The sequence below is a fragment of the Tyto alba genome, unplaced genomic scaffold (assembly GCF_018691265.1).
Source record: "Tyto alba isolate M040663 unplaced genomic scaffold, T.alba_DEE_v4.0 Super-Scaffold_23, whole genome shotgun sequence".
Taxonomy (NCBI): domain Eukaryota; kingdom Metazoa; phylum Chordata; class Aves; order Strigiformes; family Tytonidae; genus Tyto; species Tyto alba.
The window spans coordinates 20,595,751-20,607,365 of record NW_024881297.1 but is presented as its reverse complement, the minus strand read 5'-3'; the positions used below and the strand labels follow the sequence as shown (position 1 = coordinate 20,607,365).

The following is an 11,615-nucleotide window of genomic DNA, read 5'->3' as shown; positions in this document are numbered from 1 at the left end:
AAGCTGCTGCTGGTCCAAAACACACTGGGATGATAAGTTCCCAGAGGATTGGGGGCTCAGAAAATTCAGCTCATCTGTGTAAAATAGCCCATTCCTACAGTAAAACAGACAGCCCCTACTAAAGCCTGAACAATGAATTAGGTGAAAAACTGACTGCTGTAATCCAGCACTATCAACCACCAGTTCAAGGCCAAACCTTGTATGTTATGATCTGAAAAGAGATATAGCAGGAAAACAGGATGAGCCATCACAGCAGCAGGCCCAGTAGGTAACTTTGAAAAGGTCTTCTAAATGGAGTGGAATCGCATTTTATATCAAGTCTCTTGATAATGTGTTGGAAAAATTGCTTTCCATTTAGAAATGAAAACAAGTCTTGTACCGATTTAACAATTTGCTGAAAGCACACACAGGGATCTATTTGTCTAATGTAGAGTATAAAAGAAACAAAGTAAGACATGCAACATAGCTCCAGTCATGCAGGTTAACACTCTTCATTGCCAGCACAAAATACCATCCAGTTGAGGTCAGGAAATCTAAGGGCCAGTGTTATGAGCCCCTGTGTGATTGGGATTTCCTAAGCTGTGGGACAGCTGGTGAGTCAGCAGTTCATTCTGTTACCTCAGTGTCTTTTGCTGTCAGGAGCTCACTATGTAAAAATAACTGCAAGATATTTTGTTCAAAATATTTAATTGATAAATATTCACAAACAGGAAATGCCATGTTCTTCCAGCTCTAGCTGTTCTGCAGCCAAATTAGAAAACCAGAAGCCGTACTAGTCCTAGGGATGTGAAACACAGCCCATGTTTGTACTCTGAAGCAAAACACAAAGCAGAGGTGACACTGCCAAGATAACGAACATACTGCCACTGCTCAATCCACGTCCACAGACCTGACACACAATCTATCTCCCCACATCTCCAACAATGTCCTTAGGCATGGAGAGGCATAGGCAGTCCTCAGACATCATGATCATCTGTGAGCTCCCAGTGGCTGAGAGCAGGACACTTAGGCTTTCACCAGTTCCAGTCATTCCCATCCATGGTACAGTTCTGCCTCTGAGGCAACAGCTGTGATCTAGAGGATTCAGAAAGGGCAATGTGGCTGCTGGTGACAGCATCAGCTGGTTCAGAACATACTTGATGTATTGCAGATCCCACTGCTAATGACCCCTCCTACTCAGAGCATCAGCAAGATTAAGGTTTCTACACCAATTCAATCCCAATGATGCACAGAGGAGAACATCATGAAGGATGTCCACAAAAGAGGCAAAGACCTAATACGAAAAGAGCCATCACAGCAAAGGTGTGATGCAAATGCTGCAAGAAGCAGCTCCCACGTACGCTTATACAATTTTATGCTAAGAGACATGACACACCATTGCTGGCAGTGAAAAAAGTTCCAGTGGGCAGAGGTGCCAGCTGCTAAAGCACTCAGTATTAAAGGACCAATATTTAAAAAGCCTGTCCAGAGCTGACACTTGAAACTGGAGCTAACCCAGAAGGCTGTTGCTTGGCATCACTCTGCCTTTGCAAGTCATTCAGAGCCCCAGCCAGAGCAGGTCTCTGTGCTTGCTTTGCCTGTGAACACACACAGTTCCACAGCCAGAACAAGCATTCGCACACAGCATGTGTGAACATCACACAGAAGGTGATAGACCAGAACCTATCAAAGTGCAGTCTGCCAGAGACTGCTTGGAGCAATACTGGATAGGAGCCATGCCACAGTAAGAAAACTTCTTCCTGATTTTTCTTAATCATATTCATACTGAAAAAGTAAACATTGGAGACACTTAATGTTAGGAAGGTTACTTTTGTGCCAGTGACAAATCTTTTTTTTTCTTTTTTTCTCAGTTAGTAGAAAATATTAATTCCCATTTCCTCCTTTTAATTGTGTCCGTGGCTGATAGTTCAGTGCATAGGCTACTCTTAACATAGAAGATTAGGCTACACTGAAGAGGAAACTCAAAAATAACTGGTTGAGATGTGTATCTGTTTCACTTAGCAGAAGGTGGGATGCTGCTCAAGACTTCAGTGACTTGGGAAATTAATTGAACATGGTCTTGTAAAAAAAAAAAAAAATTAAATTCTACCAAATAGATCCCTCTTGAGCGTGCAGAGTTAGGTTTCTTGGCTTTATTCCCCTCAAAGCTGAACTAGCTAACGTAGTGTAAGGAAAAAAAGAATACTGCTCCAGAGAGTGTTAAGTGATGTCTATCTGGATGGGCCAGCTTTGCCAGGGAAATGGGATGTACATGTTGGTAACAAGCAACTGACCTTACTTTTTAAATTTAGGTTAACAGACAAGGAAATAGAACTTCCTGCATGTCCTCTATGAAGACAGACACCTGCCATTCACAATCTGAAGGTGGCGTTTCAGCAGCAATGGGTTGCCTGTAAAGGTAAGAGTAGTGCATGGGGGTGTGTGCCTCAGGGCTTGGTGCCACACACGTGTGGCTGTGGAGGTGATACTTGGCAAACACGGATGCTATTCTCCCCGACCCCTGCAATTATACTGTAAAAACACCTGGTCATTTTTTTAAATCACTGTTGGTTTGGACCATATCTGAAGTGGTGTCTAGAGCTGAAAAGCTTTTAATTTCATTACTGGTTGTCAGTTAATTTCTCAGTTGTAATGCTTTAACAGAAGAAGGATAATGCTCATCATCAGCGAAATGATGAGTATTCCATTTACCACAAGTAAAAAAAGACTTAATTTGAGCATTCTGTCCTTGAAGATGAAAAGGCTAACAAGTTTCTTCCTTTCCAATTGTGTTAAATGTGTAATTCCATCAATCTGATCTGGGAGGCCTGTCTAGATCTTGTCATGTCTTTGCACTCTGGAAGAGGCTTTGTATATCTTATACCCTATAGGAATTAGGTGAAGGATTTGACAATTGCACTGATAAGATACTCGGGATGTCTTAGTATTTAGCTTCAAAGGGATTTTAAGACATCAGTTGACTGTAAATTATTGTGTGTAAATCCAGCCAACTTCTTATAACCAGCAGTGTCGGAAAGCGGAGAGAATTCCCAAGCTGATGGTGGATGTGCAGGTCAGTGGGTGATGCTCTCGGGGGTTTCTGAGGCTCTTCCCCAGCGCAGTACCATGAACACAGGTTCCTTGAGTGTGTGAATGGATACTGAACACTTTGTTCAGCAGAGTGGAACTTAGGGTGCAAACTAAAGAACGATTTTGATCTGACAGTGGAAGTTAAATGGCATTAAGTCAATGGATTAATTTTAGAATACTCTGATGTTTTAAAATCCTTGGTGGGGGATGGCAATATCCAGAACGCACACTAGAAAAGAACAGATGAACACTGCAAGCTCATTACATTGAAAACATCTTTAAGTCTTGTTTCTTGGGTGTGGGTTTTTAAGGATGCATGGGGAAACTGGAAGTTACAATGAGATTCCCTGTTTCTGTATATAGCAGAAAAATGTTTTTTCCTTCCAAAATTGGTAAAGTTGGTGTTAATTTTATTGCTGTAGTAGAAATTGCCAAGTGTAAGGGGATGAAGTTCACCTTAGTAACATGGAAGAAAGCTTACTATAATCCTTTTCATAATAGAGTCATTCCCATGGGTGAAAAAGCAAGCAGTAGGCAAGTTCTGTGGTAAAACATGAAATAATTATTGCAGCAATTAGAAATGCTGGAGACAATAAGTGTAATATGTCTGTGTGGTAACTTACAATTGCTTCAAGAGTTGCTGTATCAATGCGTCTGTATTTTGGTGCTAGCTTAGCCATTATGGTGTCTTAATGTAGGTAAAATTAACTGTATGTGAAAGCATGGAACTCTGATGAATTAGCTGTGCATGTGTAAATAGCTTTGTTCTGAAACAACTTCGTTCTGAATAGCACCTTTTAGCTTGAAATCCTGGCTTTCAGCAGGTGCCGCCAGTGCCTGGTAAGTGCCCCAGAGGTGTGCAAGTGGAGCAGCCTGCCCTAAAGCAGCTGGGCCATGGTGCTCACAGGGCCTGAGCTAACTGAGTAGAAGATACACATGATCTGCTGGCCCCCTGCAAGTGCTGTGGTGCGAGGGGAAGGAAAAGAAGGGAAAAGGTGCTGAGCAAGTGTGGCAGAGGCAGGAGCTGACCGGGGGAGCAGCTCACCAGCCTCCTGCCTCTGAGGGGAAACTCAGTGAGTGTAATTGAGTGAGCTTAGCTCAGCAGCTGAGCACAAACTTTTCCCTAATTGCACTGCTGTATTGTGTGAGAATTGCTGCATCTTCCCCTTTCCTGACTCAGTTGATAAGTGATTTTTCTAAAACGGTTTACTTGCCTGGCTCTTTTGGGTGACAGCAGCAACACTGAAAATTCTGTAATGCCAGATAAGCCTGCCTGTCTTTAAAGTCAGAGTAGGAGAAGGTGACCTACAGCAGTCTTTACTAATTGTTGGATGCAGGGCATGGTTTATGCTACAGGAATCATTGTTGCTACTTTAACTTTGCCATCCTCTCTGGCTCCTGAAGGCAGCTAGCAAACTTGTTACTGTGTCCTGCTGTGCTTACAGGGAAAGGCAGGGGGAGGAGGTGCCTGAGCCAGTTTCCAGGGCTGGTTACCCTAAACTGCCCTCCATAGTGACCTGGGGTACCAGTCGCAGGTGCTGCTGTTTAAGAGGCAGTGGATAGCTTTTGGCAGAGGCTGATAGCACAAAAACCTTAGAGCACTTAGTCTATGAAAGAATAAACACACACAAGATGATGGTATTTAATAATTGCTTATTTCTTTACACATAGAGTTGCTGGTGTCATTTTACAAAGTACACTGATTTGGAATGGCAACAAATACTTTTTACAGGGTAACATCTTCAGCTAAAAAGTGCTTGTCTTGGCATCTGAAATCAGTCTGAGGCTCCTTTTGTAATATAGCCACTTATTTCAAGAGCTCTTGGTCCATGCACAAGGATACAATGGTTTTACACTAAGTAGCAACACTGACACCTTTAAAGGCACTTTTTTTTTTTGTTTTGTTTTAATGAGGCCCAACTCTCATCCTTACTTTTGAGGGTGTTTTGCTTTCTTTGAAACACTGATTTTGTAACAATTGCTTTTCAAGTTTGGAAGAGTTAAAATGTCACATGCAGAGGCATTGGTCCTAAAGTTACAGACAGAGTGATAAAGTATCTGAGGTAAACAGCTCTTCCAAAGCCTCTGGCTTTCTAAATTCTACCTTAAATATTGATATTAGCAGAGGCTTATTTTTCAAAGCAGTGACTGTTGAATAAAGCAGTCATGTGACAGAGGAGGTCACTGTAACAGAACTGGTTTTAAAAAAGAGGCTTTCTTTTTATAGCACCACAAGTAACCTTTGGTTAATGTGTCAACTGTCTTAGAGTTGACCTGCCACTGAAATTGAGGGACAGATGTGTATTGGAGTTGTACTGGGATTATTCCAGTTAGCAAACGTACTAAACAAAACCTAGCATGTTCAGTTTTGAAAATGTAATTAAACAGTATGCTAAAGTAATTGCTGCCCTTAAGACTAGAGAATTGTACCATAATAGTGTAGCATTATCTGCCAAACGTAGCAAAAGGATTGTCTGATTACTGTTCTCCCTGGGGTCTGTTGTTTGTTAAACATATGCAAGCAATTATAAACTGAGGCATTTTTGTGTCCTGGATAAGCCCGGGTGGGGAAGGTTACCCAGAGCTCTGTTTCTGTAGAAAGCAATGCTCGTCTCTTCCAGGAAAAAGGGGATTGTTTTTTAGAGATAAGCATCACATAAAGGATGTTGAAGTACTCAAACTGAACTACACCATTACTACAAATCTGATTCAACCATGTGCCCTCACTTAAAAAGTGTTTTGTATTTTTCTTCCCTCTTCTGTATAGATTTTTAGCATCTTTCCTGGCTCTTGTATAACTTCTGACTAGCAAAAGGAATAGGTAAGAGTTTTCTATATTATATTTTAAGAAACGCATACCATATGCTCTTAAGCACTGACAGTCTGAAATTTGGCAGCTCATTTGGAGAGTCAGGACTCCCAGAAGATTAATACCTGAGTGCAGAACTTCCTATTCTACGGCTTAATAGGCTAAATACTCGGTAAGAGGTGGTGTGAAATGAAACTGTACAAAAAGAGGACAGAAAAGGTTCACGAAAGCACAGCAGAATGCCCAGGTAGGGGGGAGCTGGGGGCCAGCCTTCAGGCACCCCGGCTTGGTCCTCTTGCAAAATCAAAAAGAAACTGACAAATTATAAATTATACTTGAGTTTCTTTAACTGAGCAGCTGGCAGATCTCTCTGTGAACACAGCACAAGAAATCAACGTAAGACGCACCCCCATAAATACTCTTGTCTTCTACTAGGAACTGTCGGAAAAGCACCTCTGGCTGCTCCCGTTGTTTCACTATAATAAGCTGAAAAGAGAAGAGATATGTATTTGTAGGATACAATCATACTTAAAGGGCAGTTTGTTTTTTCTGTATCTATTACTGTATGCTGCTGGGTGCCAGGGGGGAATCACAAAACTAATCAATCTCCACATTTCAGTAGCTGTATTTATGAAACACAGGAGAGAGAAACTAGTGTGAACTAAGGTTTGCAGAATAAAACGGTAACCTTTAGACTTGACTACCTCTGAAAATTGCTATTGATTAGGAATTAAGCACCTTTGAGATGCCTGTGCCAACAGTGCATGCTGAAGCTCACTGACAAACAGGAAAATTCCCAATACGTAAAATCTTCTACAGCTACTGGTAACTTCTGTCAAAGCCAGTAGCTTTCTTTTGGACAGGTATGAGGAATGAGTAGAGGCAAAGAGAAGTTACCTTCATGGTATAGGGCTTCTGGCTCTGGATGTGCTCCAGGATTGACTTAAGTTTCTTAGAAAATGGATTGTCCAGGTCAGGCAGCGATGTCTGTTAGGATGAAAGCATGGCAGGCGGTTATATGCCAGTCACATCTCTTACAAACTCATACAAGACTGGCTGCTGCTATTTATGCTGCAAGTTACTGTGGGTTTCATTCTAAACTGGGAAATGCCATCTCCTTCACAAAAATGTCTCTCATCTTAAAGATTCACCTGTCTAAGCCATTTCTCAGTTCAAAATAATCACTATATGAAAATTCATTATCAAGAGAAACTTTTATCTGTTGCACAGTGTTTTGGTTCCAGTTTTAACACTACACATTCAATAGGACTTGAACATTGGCAACAGTGAAAGTTTAAGAAGGTTTAAAAATGTTGTGAAAGCTTCTCTTTTGTAAGCATTCAGAGTATAAAAGTGTATGAAAAGTTTTATGTATGTTAAGAGACTTCTGGTGTCTCAACACCTCCTGCTGGTCACCTGCTTCTGCTTTTAGTTGCATGATGAAAAAATCTGCTTCACTTCTTTCTCTGATTAGCAGTCTGCTCTTACTGAATTATTAATGCTGAGAAAGGCAGTAGTCTCCATCTACTCACAGCCTCGGTGCTGATGTGTGCAAAGGATGGCACGTTGAAAAGGCCCTGGATGAGCTCGGGTGGGGTGCTGACGCCCAGCCACAGGAACACCCTCAGACCGTTGGCCAGAAGGAAGGCCCCTCCCTCGGAGAGACGCTCCTCAGAGCAGCGGATGGCAGCTGGGATGGTGTCACTCTTCAGATCCAGGCTGTGCTGTGGGGCCAGAACACACAGGAGTTGCACACTTGTTGCCCTCAAGGTGACTAAAGCTCTAATCAGATACTGAAAAGTAACTATGGAAGGGTTTAGTACATCTTAGTGGCTCCTTTCCAGAGTAGAGGAATTGGAAATAAAACCTCTTCAGTTAACACACTGTGTGCAAAGGAAGGCGTGTCGTAAGTGGGGAGCCACTTGCACACCAGAGTTATCTTTAGCATCAACTGGCATCTTTTATTAGCTTGGGCAAAAACCTTGCTAACAGTGCAGTGAGATTCTCAGAGGATGCTGATGTCAGTGACTGATAATGTTACCTCCCCATTTTCCATTAAACAAGAGGTTCTACCCTCCCTCCTCCATTTAGTCCAGCTAGCAACTCCATCACGGTAAAAAACGTACTCCAGCATGGCAGTGTAACACACGCCCAGCAGACAGAATCTTCTCTGCATCTGTACAATTATACAATCAGAGCATACTGGACACAGTTTTACTGAAAAGGAAAAGATGTGCAAACAGCCTACTCACAAGTGGCAGAAGCTGGGGATAGAAGAACAACTGGGTGTCTGCTACCCCCATGGACAGGACCAGCTGGCGCTGGTAAGCTCTCTCATCAGTTGGGATTTCTGGCCTGCCAACCAGCACACAGCTCTTCAGCAGGCAGTTCATGTACACTGGCAGCACCTTCATTGCATCTGGAAGGATGAGCTGAGAGGCAGAGAAACCTTGTTACTTAAGATAGCCCATGGGCTGGGGCATGAACGCTGCACTTTCAAACACTGAAATAAACCACTGCTTGTTTTCTTTGATTACAGAGGAAAAAAAAACTAGAAAAAAATTTTACATGTGCTCTTTCAAACCAGCTGTGACAGCTCTGAATGGTTAATGCATTTATTAAGGATCCAACAGAAATTATTTGTCCTATAGGCTGTGGTCATCCTCTTGGGTCCTGTCATATCCCTGTAACCCATGCTCAGGTACTAAATTACAGGGGAGTCACACAGGAAATTGAACTTTAAGTTATATAATTAGGATGTGCTAATAATTCTTATCTATAACTTACATTCAAGAAGAAGAAATAATTGAAAAATGCTGTTTAAAGGAGATCAAAGGAACTAATCTAACTCAGATGCCTCCAACATTGTTGGAGTCCTTCACTCTTCATAGTAACTTCAGCATTCATGTACAAAATTGTCAACTGTCATTCTAAAAAGTGTCAGAAAGCCAACCCTTCCTGCTGTCTTTTAAAGTGCCTCAAAATCTGAAGGAGTTAGGGAAATATTTTTAGAGTTTCAAGAAAAATAGAAGTTAAATTCAAATGCTTACAGGATCTGGATTTAGTTTAGCTGTCTTTGAGTGTGTGTTTGAAACAGAAAAAGACTTTTGTCAAAAACAGATGCTGAAAGGATTTGAAAACACCTTCCTGTTGGTTCAGTGAGACCTCCCCAAATGTTCTGACTATATAAAAGGATGGGCTGAAAATAACAGATGTCTTGAGAGAGTTTTCAAGTAGTGTGGAATATAAATAGTTGGGTTCCTAGAGCTTCTTACTACCCTTTGGTAAATAAAGGAGTTAACAGACTGTCATCTTAATCACCACGGATTTTTTTATCCCCCCCCAAATTTGGTCCCATCTAGACATCAGGTATTTATCACTCCAGCACACTATGTGCAAATTCAGAATGTTTACTAAGATGCAACGTTGTTTTCATTTTATAACAAGTCATATTTGTCAAGAATTAGAATACTAAAATCTTTAATAACACAAGGAGGAAAAACGAAAGCTCTGTGAGTCAGCATGGAACTCCAGCAGGCAGAAAGATGCTGCCTGAGCTCCTTTGTGCAAATATGATAACCAATTTCCTCACTGGCACTGCCATTTGCTCCAGACCAACCACCTCCATGTGTTGTAATTGCTACCATTGAGTCTCCCCTGTCATTAGTTATGTCTGAAAGAAAAAGTCTGTCCCGAGATTCTTTTCTGGCACTGCTGCTGTTGCAGGGGTGGCTGTTGCAAAGCCTGGCTGGGTGAGGATGGAGCTCAGGGGGTTTTACCTGGCTTACTGCTGACGGGCTGGCACAGTTTTTTCCTGTAACATGCCAGCATGTGAGCAGTCTGATTCACCAGGATCTCTCTGACCGTCTTCAGGGGCTGGCTTAAGATGGCTTTAAAAGCTGCAAACACAGAAGAATAGAAGAGCGTGCTGAAGGTGGACACATACTCTTAAAGTATCTATATTCTGCTAGCTTCTGAGTTTGCTAATCTGAGGCCTGTGGCTGCCTTTTAGTCTCTCTTTTAGACAGCATCTTGGAGGACGTTTATTCATTTTTGCCCCAAAACACCCCATCACACCTCCATCACTGTGACAGGATGTCCATTCCAGTACCCTGCCTGTACAGTTTTGTGCCTTGCATGTTTCTAGCTGCCTTCAGTAACATTACTCCTCTGGCAGTATGTCTAAAATACATAATCTATTTGTCTTTTCAATTTTATAATATTTCAAGAGTTGCACAGGCTTGGAGCAGCAAGTTACAAAACATGATTTCCCACCAGGTAATCACTTCAGGTCCCTTCCCTTCCCCAGCCTGCCCCTCAAAGTAAAAAAGGAAACAAAATCGGTCTGTTACAACTTTACCTGATTTAGCAAAGAAGTTGATAAGTGCGTCAGTCTCACATGTCTTGTAGACATCAGCTAACTGGGAGCTACAATTTAAACCTATATTGTGTATGCGAAGTCGTCTTTGCCCGCTTACTGATGTGTAAAGGACAGCACACTGCAAGATACACAAATTACCACTTATTTTTATTTTAGAACAAAAAGCTTGTGTCATGCAACAGCCACCTACTTTGTGCGTAAAAGGCATACAATTACTTCCAAAAACAGCCTACCCTTGCAGTGCTGCTTCAGTGCTGCTGTCATCTATAGGCCCAACACACATACCTGTATTTTTTAGGGAACTAGATTAGACATAAAAGTTACTGATCTTAAAATTATAAAAAATAATAATATGTCTGAAAGGTGTATTACTCTCATTTGCTACACACTGATGGTATCATCTGAAAACAAGAGACCACTGTAAATTTGTGAATCATACTTTGTAATTGTGTAGTATTTGAGCAGTTCAAATAAATGTCTCTGAAAAGATGCCGTACAGGAGAGGTGAAGCTTGATGAGAAGTACTCTGCCCATCACCTTAGGTCTTGGCAAAACCTAATCTTGAAAAGTTGAGTGGTTCTTCTTACTTAAGTTGCCCATGAAGTGAAACAAGGGGCCCCACTAACCCCTGTACCCTGCGTCTACTGTGGGTTTAGATACTAAAAATTGAGGGTGTAATTTAAGAATTTCCTTACCACTTCAATTCTACTACTACAATACAATGTTGATATTCCAGTGTAACATATGATCCAAAGCCTGCAGGGCAAACACAGATGCACGACCACAAGTATCTCTCACATAGAAGAGCTGTAAATGCAGCATCTCCACCACCCATGCACCCCTGACACTGCTGCACCACGGTTCTGGGGAGCAGCTTCAGACGTACCCAACCGGACATCTCACAGTGCTGTATTCGTACAGGGATTAACTGCTGACCTAGGAAATGTATTTACAGGGGCAAGCTAAAGGCTCAGCACAACAGAAATAAAAAGTTTAGATAATTCTGTGGCTTAAGTCTAGCGCCTGAGGCAGCCAGCGAGCAGCTGGTGAGCGGGAGCTGTGGCTGAGCAGGTCCTGGTGCTGCAGGGTCTGGAGCCATCCGTAGGGGTGGCACGAGAGAACTGCTCTTGAACAGAGATGCCGCAAAGCTTGCCACAGCAGTAGGAGTTTCCATCTAAGTAGTAATGAATCTTATACTCCAAAGACACCGATTCAGTAAAATGGAAAAAATAGCAGGTGGTGAGGTCTCCGTGAGTGTTTAGAAAGTGTTTTGGTATCCCTGAACAGAACATGCAGTATAGAGGTAGGTGAATGTACTGACGGTCACAAGGGGCGCCGTTTGTGATTTTGAGGTAA

At 42.1% G+C, this 11,615-nt stretch overlaps 1 protein-coding gene across 1 annotated transcript in view; it reads right to left on the bottom strand.

Moving 5' to 3' along the window:
- Positions 1 to 4,697: 4,697 nt before the first annotated feature.
- Positions 4,698 to 11,615, bottom strand: part of SEC24D (SEC24 homolog D, COPII coat complex component) — a 56,521-nt gene continuing 49,603 nt past the window's right edge. The window contains 7 exon segments of the mRNA XM_042796957.1: positions 4,698 to 6,364; positions 6,776 to 6,865; positions 7,411 to 7,602; positions 8,131 to 8,310; positions 9,658 to 9,690; positions 9,692 to 9,777; positions 10,239 to 10,377. Coding sequence (XP_042652891.1) covers positions 6,224 to 6,364; positions 6,776 to 6,865; positions 7,411 to 7,602; positions 8,131 to 8,310; positions 9,658 to 9,690; positions 9,692 to 9,777; positions 10,239 to 10,377 — 861 coding nt within the window. The 3' untranslated portion in view covers positions 4,698 to 6,223.